This window comes from Callithrix jacchus, chromosome 1 (genome assembly GCF_049354715.1).
Source record: "Callithrix jacchus isolate 240 chromosome 1, calJac240_pri, whole genome shotgun sequence".
NCBI classification, from domain to species: domain Eukaryota; kingdom Metazoa; phylum Chordata; class Mammalia; order Primates; family Cebidae; genus Callithrix; species Callithrix jacchus.
The window spans coordinates 139681953-139697120 of NC_133502.1; the positions used below are offsets into that span (position 1 = coordinate 139681953).

The 15168-nt window shown below is 38.1% G+C and overlaps 1 protein-coding gene across 2 annotated transcripts in view; it reads right to left on the minus strand.

Annotated features, from left to right (window-relative positions):
- The window catches only part of RIGI (RNA sensor RIG-I), a 72102-nt gene that overhangs the window by 41705 nt on the left and 15229 nt on the right, over positions 1–15168 (minus strand). For both annotated transcript variants that reach the window (XM_078370513.1, XM_035307516.3), the window contains exon 2: positions 5343–5477. In XM_078370513.1, the coding sequence (XP_078226639.1) occupies positions 5343–5477 (135 nt within the window). The remainder of the gene's footprint in view (positions 1–5342; positions 5478–15168) is intronic.

The window sequence follows — 15168 nt, forward strand, 5'->3', positions numbered from 1 at the left end:
CCTTAATGTATGTTCATTTTGCAACATGTGCCAGGATTTCCTTCTTTTTCAAGGCTGAATAATATTCCATTGTATGGTGTATATCACATTTTGTTGATCCATTCATCCATGGATGGACATTTGAGTTGCTTCTACCTTGTAATCTATCATGAATAATGCTATCAACATGGATGTGCAAATATCTCATCAAGACCCTGCTTTCAATTCTTTTGGAAATACACCAGAAATAGAATTGCTAGATCATATGGTGATACATATTTTCAGTTTTTTTGAGGGACTGCCATACTGTTTTCCATAGCTGTTACACCATTTGACATTCCTACCAATCAGGCACAGGGTTCCAATTTCTTCACATCCTCACCAATACACATTTTCTGGATAGAAGCCATTTTAATCGGGGTGAGGTGGTATCACATTGTGGCTTTGAATTTCTCTGATGATTAGTGATGTTGAATATCTTTCCATACACTCATTAGCCATTTGTATACCATATTTGAATAAATGTCTATTCAAAGACTTTGCCTTTTCTTTTTTTTTTTTTTTTTGAGATGGAATCTGACTCTGTCACCCAGGCTGAAGTGCAGTGGCATCTCAGCTCACTGCAACCTCTGCCTCCTGGGTTCAAGCAATTCTCATGTCTCAGCTTCCTGAGTAGCTAGAACTACAGGCATGTGCCACCACGTCCGGCTAATTTTTGTATTTTTATTAGAGAAGGGGTTTCACCATGTTGGCCAGGCTGGTCTTAAACTCCTGACCTCAGATGATTCACTTGCCTCAGCCTCCCAAAGTGCTGGAATTACAGGAATGCACCCAGCCCCTTTGCCTATTTTTTAATTTGGTTTTTTGTTGTTGAGTTGTAGTAGTTCTTGATATAGTCTACATATTAACCCTTTATCAGGTACATGATTTGCAAACATTTCTCTCATTCCATAGGTTGACTTTTCACCCTATTATGTCCTTGATGCATGTAAAGTTTCATATAGTCTCATTTGTTTATTTTTGCTTTTATTGCCTATGCTTCTAGTATCATGTCCAAGAAATCACATGTCAGGAAGTTTTTTCCCTATGCTTTCTTCTAGGAGTTTTATAGTATTAGTCTTACATTTAGGTCTTTAATGCATTTTGAATTTATCTTTGTATATAGCATGTGATGGTTAATTTTGTGTGTCAACTTGACTGGGCTAAGGGATGGCCAGATAGTTGGTAAAATATTTTTGGGTGTGTCTGTGAGGGTGTTTTCAGAACAGATTAGCATTTGAATCAGACTGAGTAAAAAAAATTCACCCTCACTGATGTGTGTAGACATCATCCAATCCATTGAAGACTAAAAGAGAACAAAAAGGCAGAAGAAGGGCAAATTCTCTCTTTTCTTGAGCTCATCCTTTCTCTTGCCCTTGGACATCAGAGGTCCTGGTTCTCAGGACTACAGACTCTGAATTACACCAACTGCTCTTCTGATTATCTAGATTGCAGACAGCAAATCATGAGACATCTCAGCCTCCATAATCATGTGAGCCAATTCCAAAAATATATATACACATACATGTAAGTAACAATGTGTATACATAGCTCATCATATATACACACTCATAAAAATATCCTATTGGTTCTATTTCTGTGGAGAACTGTAAATACATGGTTTAAGTGTCAAAATTCATTCTTTTGCATATGGATATCCAGTTTTCCCAACATTTGCTGAAGAGATTGTCCTTTCCCCATTGAGAGGTCTTGGCATCTTTGACCATAATATACTTGAGGATTTATTTCTGGGTGCTCTTTTGGCCTATGTGTCTGTCTTTGTGCCAATGCCACATCAGTTTGATTGCTATAGCTTTGTAATGTGTTTTGCAATCAGGAGGGGTGAGGCCTCCTGGTTTATTCCTCGTTATCAAAATTTTGCCTATTCAAGATGCCTTGAGATTCTCTATAAATTTTGGATAATTTTTTCTATTTCCATAAAAAAAGGTTAATGGGATTTTAATAGGGATTACATTGAATCTATAGCTCGCTTTTGGAAGTACAGGCATCTTGAGTCTTCCAGTTCATGAATGTGGATGTCGTTCCATTTATTTGTGTCATCTTTCATTCTTTCATCAATGTTTTTGTAGGTTTCAAGGTATGAGTTTTTATCTCCTTGGTTAGGTTTCTATTTTAATCTTTTTGATGCTATTATAAAATGAAATTGTTACCTTAATTTTCTCTTTGGATTACTTGTTAGCACATAGACATGTGACTATTTTTGGTGTCAATTTTGTGTCCTGAAATTTTTCTAAATTAGTTGTTATAGTTTTTTCTAAAATCTTTAGGGTTTTCTACATATAATATTCTTCCATCTGCAAACAGATTATTTTACTTCTTTCTTTCCAGTTTGGATACCTTGTCTTTATTTTCCTTGCCTAACTGCTCCAGCTAGGGCTTTCAATGCTAAAACTTATTGAATTTTTAAAATGAAAAGTAAAAGTACTATTTTTACCTAACAGGTTGGTAAGGATTAAAATGACTTATAATATCCAGATTAATTATATCCCCAAAGTGGAGAAACAGTGCTTTCTCTGAAGAGAAACAGAAACCAGCCCTTTGGAAAGACTTGCTCCATTGCTGATTTCAACCAATCCCTGACTTCCCCTTCCTTCTGCAGTTTCAACACAACCACCAACCAGCATTTCTTCCTAAGAGACCACCAACCACGGAGTGGGTCTCGTCAGTCTATGGAGGATATGCAGTAAGGATTTTCATGTCCCCTGATTCACCTTCTGACATCAGAGGGCCAAAAACTCCACCCTTGGATCATGCTAACACTGCCAGTTCATGGAAAGCATGAAGTTCAACTGTGCAGGTGCATGCTTCTGCTTTCATATTCATGACTCCTCCTGTGCTTACTGAATATTTGGTCATGCCATTCAGCATAAATCTCTTTTACTCTTCCCACCCTCAAAGTGCCTATTTCTGGCTTCTGGCTGGAGCCTGCACTTCCCAGCCTGTCAAAATGGCCACCATGCAGGCTGCAACCCTTTATGAAAAATAAAGCTCTCCTTTCCAAATTTATGAACTTCATGATTCTTCTGTTGATAGAACACACCATAGCTCTGAAAACAGAAATTTTAAAAGTATGCAATATTTGATTCATGTACCAGAATATTTATAACATATATAAGAATATAACAAGAAAATGAACATATGTGAACCTACTACCCAACTTAAGAGCTACCATATTCCAATATTTGTATGTGCCTTATCTTTCTAACCCCTTTGTCTCCCTGTCAATCACTGCTTCCCTGTATTTAATAAATCAATACCTTGATTTTTTTTATACTTGCATATATTTGATTCCCTAAGCAAGATGTTAAGTTTAGCCTTTTGGGGCTTTATAAATATTATATCCTATTACATGTAAGTTTCTCTTAAAAATTTAACATTACATTTCTAAGACTCAACTGAGTTGTTGTCTGTAGATGCATTCATACCTTTTCATTGTAGTTTAATGGACCATGTTTAACTATTATAAAACTTATGTATTCATTCTCCTCTTAAAAGACATTAGGGTAATTTCCAGTTTTGTTTGCTTGCTTTTGTTACTGCAGTTATACTATGAGCACTCTTAAAAGCATATTCTGGAATACATGTATAAGTTCTTCTAGGGCACAAACTTAAGAGTGAAACTTTTGGATAGAAGGATATATGAGAGTTGAACTCTACAAGGTAATACAACCTGACCAACATGATGAAACCCCATCTCTACTAAAATACAAAAATTAGCCAGGCAGGCTGGTGGGCACTTGTATTCCCAGCTACTGAGGAGGCTGAGACATGAGAATAGCTTGAATCCGAAAGGTGGAGGCTGCAGTAAGCCAAGATTGCACCATTGCACTCCACCCTGGGTGACAGAGCAAGACTCCATCTGCAAAAATGATTGCCATTAAATATCTTCTTTAAGCCTTAACACCGCTGGACTTAAGTTTTGCTATCTGGTAGTTATAAAATGTTATCTCACTGTGTTCCTAATTTACAATGTCCAAACTCCTAATTGGGGAGAGAATCTTTTCATACATTTATTCACTTTTCATGCTTCACATTCATTGAAATGTTCGTCCAAATTTTTTGCTGTTTGTTTTCTTTCTTTTCCAGTTGATTTCAAGACCTTTTTTTTTTTTTTAAACATATTCTAGATACTAATCCTTTGGTGATTATATGTTTTGCAAATATCTTCTCCCAGAGTTCGTGATTTGTTTTTTTCACTTTCTTTATAGTGCTTTTGATAAACATGAGGCTTATTTATTTGTATCCACATGGGCATAAAAGTTAGGGTGTTTTAAATATGGGGGTCTCCCTATGTTGCCCAGGCTGAAGTGCAGCAGCGCCATCAAAGCTTGCTGCAGCCTCAAACTCCTGGACTCAAGCAGTCCTCCTGCCTCCGCTTCCTGAGTAGCTGGGACCACAGGCATACACCACCATGTCCAGCTTAAGTTTGTTTGATTTTCAATGTTAGTCTGTTTATAAATGCTATTTTTTGAATAGCTCCTTCTTTCACAGTAATCCTTCTTTCCCAATGATAGCTAATACATCAGGTTTCCATAAAGATATGGGTATAATTAAAGGGTCTCTATTCTATTTCGATGGTCAGTTTGTTAATGCCAGAATGAACATTACACTGTCTCAATGCCTGTAGCTTTCTAATAAATGCTGAAACATAGAAAGAAAAGCCCCAGTCTACTAAATTTGTCTTCTTTAAGGATGTCTTGCCTATTCTTGGGTCATAATTCTTCCACAGACATTGTAGAATCAACTTGCCACATTCACTGAAAAAGTATGTAGGATTTTTATTAGAATTTATTGAATATACAGATTAATGTAGGGAAAACTGACATTTTTATATCAAGTCTCCTCCTCTATGTGCATGGGTATGTATTTCCATTTAGGACTTATTTAATATCTTTTAATAACATTTTATCATTTTCTCCATTCAGACTTTATACATCTTTTGTTAGATTTATTTCTAAACACATTACAATTATTATAAATGATACTTCATTGCAAATTACATTTTTTTGTTTGCTTTCGGTGGAGAGAAATGCAACTAATTTTTGCATACTGGCCTTATATCCAAATAATCTTGCTAACTCTTCCACTAGTGACAGTAATCTCTCTGCAGATGGTTGTGGATGTTTCAGGTAGACAATTACATCATCTGCCTAAAAAGAGTTTTTATATTGCCTCAGACTTAGTAGTTCGTGCCTCTTAGTGGCACAAGTGGATACTTCAAAATTAATCGCTTGTCACTTTTACAGCATTGTCAAGCAGCAAAGTAATATACTCTAATTTGTGATTTTAAAAAATGAACTAACCTGCATGGTCTAGGGCATCCAAAAAGCCACGGAACCAGCCTTCCTCCTGGAGCTCCAACAGGATCTTGAGAAAAAGTGTGGCAGCCTCCACTGGACCCTTGTTGTTTTTCTCAGCCTGAATGTACTGCATCTCTTCTACAAACAGAAGCAAAAATGACTCATCAAACTGCAGAACCATTCATCATTAGAAGAAAAACCAGAAGAGGATCACCAGATCTTTCCAAATAGGGACAGGAATTGTAACTAATCACAGCATTGGAAGAATCTTTGGAAAAGCAGCAAAACCTCTGCCCAGGCTCAACATGCTCATTCTTCATCAATCCACTCTGCCCATCCTCTCTGAAAACTCGTAGTTTGGTATGGAGGCCTGAGCACACACTCTAGAAACGGGGTTCCTTGAAGATGTGTAAAAAAGTCTCCCTGCAACAAGAGAGAAATCATGGTGGCCTCAAACTATCCTCCTGCCTCAGCCTTCCAAAGTACTGGGATTACAGGTGTAAGCCACTGCACCCAGCCTCTACCAAAATAAAATTTTTAACTAGTTGGGTGTGGTGGCTCATATCTGTAGTCTCAGCTACTTAGGAGGCTGAGGTGGGAGGATCACTGAACCAAGGAGTTCAGGTTCCAGTAAGCTATGATGGCACCACTGCACTCCAGTCTGGGCAACAGAGTGAAAACTTACCTTGAAGTAGGACTAGGAAGGAAGGAAGATATACTTTCATGGTCTTTTTGGGAGAAAACTATCTATCAACCTGATGCTGGTTCAGTCTAACTTTGTACACTAACTTCATGCCTGGGAAGTAGTGACAAAAATACTATCTTGGTATGACCTAATATTTCATAATTTTTTTCCATTGTTGATGGAATGCAAATTCCAAGAGAGTAAGCTAGTTGTCAGGCTGGGAACCACTATATTCTCATAGAAGAGGATCTGGCACATAATAGGCACTAAACAAAGGTCTGCTCAATGAAGGAAGGAAGAGAAGAAGGAATACCTTACACTCTTGCTCTACTTAAAGGAATCTCTACCAAGGTCTCTGTCTTGACAACAATAAAATCAACCCTTTCAGTCAGACATGGCAGCTTATGCTTGTAATCCACCACTTTGGGAGGCTGAGGTGGGCGGATCACCTGAGGTCAGGAGTTCAAGACCAGCCTGACCAAAATGCTGAAACCCCATCTCTACTAAAAGTATAAAATTAGTTGGGCATGGTAGCACATGCCTGTAATCCTAGCTACTTGGGAGGCTGAGGCAGGAGAATTGCTTGAACCAGGGAGGCTGAAGTTGCAGTGAGCCGAGATCGGGCCATTGCACTCCAGCCTGGGCAACAACAGCAAAACTGTCTCAAAAAAAAAAAAAAATCAATCCTTTCAAAAAATAAAATTCAATGACTTTTTTGAGCTGTGAATCCATTACTACTATCTAATTTTAGTACATTTTCATTACTGTAAAAAGAAACCTACATCCATTAGCCACTCTCCCATTCTCACATTCCCCACTCTCTCTCTCCTTAGCCCCAGGCAAATGCTAATCAAATTGAGTGTCCATGGATTTGCCTATTCTAGACATTTCATATTAATGGAATCATATAACACGTAGTGTTTGTGTCTAGCCTAACTTTGCATAATGTTTTTAAGGTTTAACCATGTAGCATGTTATTATTCATTTCTTTTTATTGCCAAGTAATAACCCATTGTATGGATACACCACATTTTGTTTATCCACTCAACTGTTAGTGGATATTTGAGTTGTGTCCACATTTTGGCTATTACAAATAGATATGCTTTGAACATTCATGAACAATTTATGTGAAGATGTATATACTCATTTCTCTTGAGTATATGCATAGATGTGAGATTTCTAGTCCATATGGCAACTCTATGTCTAACATTATAGGAAATTGTCAAACCATTTTCCAAAGGAGCTGCACCATCTTACATTCCCACCAATAATCTAAGAGGATTCCAATTTCCACACATCCTTGCCAATACTTATCTTTTTCATTTTAGCCTTCTATATTAGTTTCCCATGGCTGCAATAACACATTAGCACAAACCAGGTGGTTTAAAAGAACAGAAGTTTATTCTCTCTGTTCTCAGAGGCCAGAATTGTGAATCTCGCTGACAGCAGAGTCATGCTTCCTCCGAAGGCTCTAGGGGAGAATGTGTTCCTCGGCCTTCCAGTTTCTGGTGGCTGCTGGCATTCCTTGGCTTGTGACCACACTCCCGCCAACTCTGCCTTCTGTTTCTCTGGCTTGTGGCCACATCACTCCGACCTCTGCCTATGTTTTCACATGGCATTCTCTTTGTCCCTCCATGTCTTCACATAGCTGTTTTCTTAAAGGAACATCAGTCATACTGATCTAAAGGCCTGCCCTACTCTAGTATGAACTCATTTTAACTAATTTCCTCTGTAAAGATATAATCTCCAAAGAAATCACATTCTGAAGTACTGGGGATTAGGACTCTAACATATCTTTCGGGTTGGGGGACACAATTCAACCCATGACAGCAACCTATCTGATCACCTATCCTAGCTCCCCTGGACCCACAATCCTACCGTATTCCAGAGTCAGTTCATGCTGTTCCTAAGCCCAGTCCTTACAGCTGTCCTTTTGTTCCCAGGCCTCCCTGCTGCTTGAGCTTCACTTTGACATGTTACCAGCCATTACTGATACTCCATGTGGAGATGCAAATTTATTTCAGCCACAGCTACCACCTTCCCACATAAACTGCCTTGCAGTATCCTGGGCAGTTCAGACTTACTTTGCATGTGGTCAGACCCATCATTCTGCTACCTGGCCTGAATATCCAGAGTAGTGACAATTTCCTCAAAAGCATGAACAATGCAGAGAAAACCTCATCTTTGGCAGTATTTCCCACTGTTTTTGCTGTCATGGGGTCCGCTCTGATGCCAACCTCAGCTTCTCAAGGTAGAACTGCTTGATCCCTTCTCTACTTTCTCAGTCTCTTTAGAGGTCTCTGACTAAAGCACTTACACTGTGTAGTATGTAGTCACTGTGGGCCTGTCTTCTACCTGAGACTGTGACAGGACATTTGTCTCATAATGATCAGCACAGTACCTGGCTCATGCATGTGCTACCAAAGGAACGGATACTCAGAATGCTGCCCACCTGGTGCCTCTCCAGAATCACGGTTGGCCTTTGACTCCAAAGGGATATTATAAAAGATCTGAGGCCGAGTGCGGCAGCTCACCTCTACTCCCAGCAATTTGGGAGGCTAAGGAGGGTGGATCACTTGAGATCAGGAGTTCGAGACCAGCCTGGCCAACATGGTGAAACCTGTCTCTACTAAAAATACAAAAATTAGCCCACCATGGTGGTGGGCACCTGTAATCCCAGCTACTCAGGAAGCTGAGGCAGAAGAATCACTTGAACCAAGGAGGCAGAGGTTGCTGTGAGCCAAGATCGCACCACTGCACTCCAGCCTGGGCAAAAGAGCAAGACTCCATCCAAAAAAAAAAAATCTGAAGCCCACACCAAGGTCTGCCTTGAAACATCCTAGACAACCTGTGAGTAAGAAAAGCCCTGAAGCTTCTAGGGAACCACACAAGTTCTCCAGGAGAAACACTGCTTCAATGCTCCTTTTCCAAGATATAACTAGTGTCAATAATCACAATATCTGATTGCAGACAGCATTATAGTAAATGAGATGCTGGATATGGGCATGGAGAGAGTGTGGATAAGTTCCCTTTGCTTTCCACTGACGGCAAAAAAATATGAGTCAAACATTTTATAATCCAGCCATAATACTCATTAGTATCTCTGGTCCCTGACTGAATCCTGACTGATAAAATATATTTGTTATGGCCAGGCACAGTGGTTCATGCCTGTAATCCCAGCACATTGAGAGACCGAGGTGGATATATCACTTGAGGCCAGGTGTTTGAGACCAACTTGGCCAACATGGTGAAACTCTGTCTCTACTAAAAATACAAAGTTAGCCAGGTGTGTTAGCCAGCGCCTGTAGACCCAGCTACTCAGTAGGCTGAGGCAGGAGAATCACTTGAATCTGGGAGGTGGAGGCTGCAGTGAGCTGAGAGCTGAGATCCCAGCACTACACTCCATCCTGGCAACAGAGCAAGACTGTCTCAAAAACATACGTAGGTGTATGTATATGAATGTATGTATGTGTATGTAATGCATATATATGTGTCACATATATATATATGTCACAATTAAAGTTAACCAATAGAATCTAGAGCTTCCAAAGCAGCCTAGAAAAAAAAATAAGGAATGGAGAAAAACTATCAATCTAACCGAAAAAGGAGTTTAACCCAAAAAGCATGTGGATAGAGATGCACGCGCTAAAGTAAAAAGGCATAAACAAGAAAAATGTAAGTCAACTTCATAACAATAGTTGCCTCTGCAGAGGAAATGAAAAGACAACGTCAAGGGTATCCTTTACATTAAAAATGAAGACGTTCTTCAGCACACTTTTTTTTAAAACTTACTATCTGGTATTTTTATTGTTATTGCACTCTATAAATTAGTATGGGGAGAGCTGACATTTTTACAAACCTATAGTCCCCATGCAGAAACATAGGCTGTCTCTTCCTCACTCAAATCAGAGCCAGACTTCTCTTCAGGGACTTCATAGTTTTCTTTATATCACTTCAGCATTTTGTTGTTAAGTGTATTACTATCTTCTATTTTCTGTTACCACAATAAATTATATTTTATATTTATGTTTTTCAAATAAAATTTCTATGCTTATAAAAATGATTACAAAATGTAAACATTTCAATCACCATTTGCAAAGTTTAAAGAAGTAAAAGTCCACCCAAATCGCATCACACAGAATCAATCATATGTAATATCCTCTGGAAACCATCCTTCTAGGAATTCATTACATGTATAAATATGTAGTTTTAAATAAATAAGATCCAACAATCTGCTCTTTTCCATTCAAGGGATTAGAGATGTTGTTTCCTATCAATAAATATGTATCTACATTAACTTTTAGTGGCCACATGGTTTTATGTCTCATAAATATAATTTAATGTATTCCTTATTAATAGGTAACTAAAATGTGTTTAGTGTAGACACATCTATGTCTTTACCTGCTTTACCAACTTTTCCCTGGAATAAGTTCCCAGAAGGATAATTCCTCAGTTTAATGGTATATGCTTTTAAATGTTGAGACCAGACACAGTGGCTCATGCCTGTAATGCCAGCACTTTGGGAGGCCTAGGCAGGCAGATCACTTGAGGTCTGGCATCAAAGACCAGCCTGACCAATATGGTGAAGTCCCATCTCTACTAAAAATATGAAACTTAGCTAGGCATGGTAGTTTGCACCTCTAATCCCAGCTACTCAGGAGGCTGAGGCATGAGAATCACTTGAATCTGGGAGGTGGCAATTGCAGTGAGCTGAGATTATGCCACTGCACTCCAGCAGGGGCGACAGAGTAAAACTCTGTCTCAACCAATCAATCCATAAATGAATAAATGAATGTTAATACATTTTGCCCAACTATGTTCCAAACTGTACTAACTTACCCTCCATCCATAATGTATGAATGCTGTTTCCCTCCATAGTGCTAAATTTGCTCAATCTTCATAACCTTTGCAAAACTGAGAGACAAAAACAGACCAAACAAACTTCACTGCTTTTAATGATTTCTTGTGGGACATTTTTCACTTTGGGCCAGTGTCTTTTGTTTTGGTTTTTTCTTAAAACATTTCCTGTTCATGTCTCACAGCTAGTTTTGAGAGGTCATTCACATTTTTTCTAAATTGGATTTGTAAGAATATTTTATGCATTTAGGGAAATGTTATATAATCTAGCTTGTTTCTCCAGTAAATGAAAATACTGTTTTTTTCCAGCATAATCTCACTTGTTTTCCAGTAGATGAAAATGCCTGGCCTCCAATTTTACTTTACATATCTATCCCAACAAGACTGAACTCTGTGAGTTCTGGTAATTTGGGGGAATGTTGTTTATGTTCTTTATTTTAGGCGATTTGCTTTCTTCAGAGTTATGCTGTTATTTTTGCAATTACTTAAATCAAATTAATTATTAGTTTTCATTCTTTTGAAATACTGATAAATCCATTTAGGCTATAAATTCTGATTAAAAGCTTATTACATCTTAAAATATATAATATGTGGGCTGATTGCTATGCTTACTTTGGAAAGTAGCTATACTTGTTTAGCTTTTCTCATTTTGATAGGGAGTTACTCAAAAGAATGCTATTTTGAAACTATATGGTAATTTTTTTAAACCTATGATTAATTTCTGGTATGCAGAATAATAGTTAACATTAATTTAATGTCATGCAGTATAATTTTCAAAACACCCAAACACAGTTGTTATTCTGATTTTACAAATGAGGAAACTGAGGCATACAGGAATTAAGACATTTGCCCAGAGTCACAGAAGCCTACAAATTGAAAAATAAAACTCATAAAAGTTATGCTTTGGGAATTTATTAAAGATTTATCTGTAACTCATATATGATCACTTTGGCAAAGGTTTTTAAGAATTGGGGAAAAGGATATATTCGCTATATGACACAAAAAACATAGACATTAAATCAACCTTATTACATTAAACGGATCATTTATATATTTATTATCATTTATCTGACTTAACAGTACCAATAAAGATGTCTTACAATTCCCACTTTTTGACTTTTTCTGATATTTATTAAACAAAAATTTATGTGTACCAAATCTTCACTGTGATATCTTAATACTGAGGAAGAAGACTCTTAAGCTTCTAAAAGCCCTTCCCCCTAGACTTCTATATTGCATTTCAGTAGGAGAAGTAAAGGCTGGCAGACCGGGGCTCAATCACCCTCCTATAGATTGCAAGCATGGCATGGAGCAATCTCCAGAAGGCATTGTTTTTACTTCAACATGATCACACCCCCACCTAAGTCACATACCCCACACCTACTTCATGGATCAAGACGCGTTCACATGTAATTTCTAGAGTTGTAAGCCCAAGACCATTTCACATGTAATTTCTAGAGTTGTTAGCCTTTAAAAGGGCAGGGATTTTCTTTGTTAGGGGAGCTTGGCTGTTAGGCATCTATGCTGCTGCAGCTCCCGTCCAAATAAATCACCACTTCCTTCCGAGTTCCATGTTCAAGAGGTTTGTTTCTTGGCCTTTTCCGCTTCAATACCTTTATCTTTTTATCTTAATACTTTCTGCTAGTGAAATTTAAGTATAATTCTTGCTTTCTTTTTGTATGCATTTAATATATCTTTGTCCCTTATCTCTTTTTTATTTATTATTTTTGAGACAGGGTCTTGCTCCATTACCCAGGCTGAAGTACAGTGGCATGATCACAGCCACCACCCACAGGCTCCATTTTCTGGGCTCAAGCAATCCTTCCACCTCAGCCTCCCAAAGTGCTGGAATTACAGGCATGAGCCACCAAGCCTGGCCCCGGTTTTTTTTTTTTTTTTCTATGTTATATACTTTACATGGGTCTTTGGCAAATGACAAAACCCTGGATTCTGCTTTCTGACTCATTTAAACTTATTTAAAAGACATTTGACCTAATTACATGGCCATAACTGATAGAACTAGCTTTCCTTGTGTTATCTTGTTTTATATTTCCCTTTCCTATATTTTCTGGTTAGCTTAAGCTACTAGTTTCTTTTCTCTTCTCTAGAATAACAAAACATATATAACCTCCTTTACACTGCTGTAGCATTAGCTGTAACCATTCACATAGCTTTTAAAACTACAGAAGCAAGTGGAAAACAGTATCTTTCAAGTCTCCCCCTTTAGAGACAAGGGATGGAACTCTTATTTATCATAATTTTCCCTAGCTCCTTACAGACTCAATCTAACATTTTTATCCAACTTTAAATTTTTTTTACCATATGTAAATCCTCTCTTAAAAAATGCTTGACTATTACACTTACTTTTGTGGACAAATTTATAAAATTATTTAAAATCAACTCTACATGCCTAGTTTCAACATTCATGACCAATTCTTGCATTATAAGAACTCCTTTTTTTAAGCTATTAATTTTTTTTTCAATTCTCATTGTTTGGAATCACATTTCCAGTAATTTCCATAGGAAATATATATGAGACCCCACATGCACTGTAATATTTTCTTCTTGCTTTCATAAAGACCTGGCTGAATATAAAATTGGGGTGACTTTATCTTCAAAATGCTGCACACAGTTTTACTCTAATTACATTAGAGTTGCAGAGAAGTTAGAGACCAACTTGATGTTGATTCCATTAGAGGAAACCTGAGTAATCGTATTTGTTTTTCTTGAATGCTTACATGATTATTTCTTCATCTCAGAAATATGAAAATCCTACTAGTGTATTCCCTTCTTATTAAACTCACATACAAAGTGCTGTTTCTTAGACAAGTAAAATTTTCTATTTTTTCCATTTATTTTTGCTTCTCTTTTGTCTTCTCGCTTTCTTGGAACCCACATTGTAACCAAATTATATAGTCTGGATTTGTGTGAAGATGCTATTAAACACTACTTCCATTGGAATTTTTAATTTGATGATCATGTTTTCAAAAGAACTGCCTACGTTTATCTATTTATTCCTCAGTCTAGTCTTGCGTTAGTTTCCCAACCATCTTATCCCTTTACCTTCATCCCTACTCCACAGAAACTAGTCCTGTGGGTTGCCCCAAAAGTCAATAATGCCAAAGTCAAGGGAAAGTTATTTTTAGTTCTGACACAGCTTGGGTTCTCAGCATCATTCAGCCATCTTATCCACCGCATCTTTCTCCCTTGGTTTTTGTGATGCCTCCTTGCCCACATGTGTGGCACTCTTTCCCAGTCTCTTTTTCTCCTCTCTTAAATGAGGGCTTGCACAGGATTCCATCCCAGGCTCTTTCTATTCAACCTCCAAACACCAATCCTGAAACTGATTATGGTCCCATAGACAGTTCTTCTGGATAAACAAATTGACCCTTAAGGTCTTCAAGCTTGAATCTTACATTTGTTTTAGCTAAGATCTTTTCTCAGCAAAAAAGCCCACCATATCTCTTAAAAAGTAACAAAGAACTAAAATTCAGCAGATTATCACCTCTAGACAATGAAAGGCCAGGCCCCTCATTCATCACAATTGCTTCTTACCCCTCCTGACTTCCTGTTTTCCTACACAGTTACATTTCTTCCCTGCTATATAAACCCCTAATTTTAGTGCATCAGGGAGATGGATTTGAGACCAATCTCCCATCACCTCAGCTGGAGCTCCCAATTAAAGCTTTCTTCCCTGGCAATACACATTGTTTCCCTGTTTGGTTTTCTGTGGCTAGCAGCAGAACCTAGGCCACACAGAACCCCCAGTGCTTCAGTAACAGATTTTTGGTGTTTCCGTAACAGACTTTGGTTCCCTAACTAAAATGTTATTCAAGGCTGGGTTGCTGTGGTCCTGGAGTCTCAGAAGCGCTCCTAAGCAACTGCCCACCCAGTTTTGGCTGGAAGCGAGTGTTGGTCTCTCTGGCCCCACCTCTGCCATCCCCAACTGAGTTCCTGATTGTTAGGAAGAACAGCCTTTGAAATGTGACATTGGCATCTGGATAGGCAAGTGTCCTTTTTTGGCCCAGACAGCAGCATCTGCTCCTCTCAGTTTGGGAAATTTTAAAGGAGTTTCCATTTGCAGATTAAACAAGTCTAACTGTTTAAGAAAGAGAAGCACCCTGACTCTTTCAAAATGATACTCTAGGGAGCATGCTTGTAATTGCTGTGTTTGTGTCTGGCCAAGTTAGTGTCTTTTTTGGGTACCAAACAGTGGGAACAGCTCCTCTCAATTTGGAAAATCCCTAAGAAATTTGTTTGCAGGTTAATAAAGCCCAATTAAGAGAG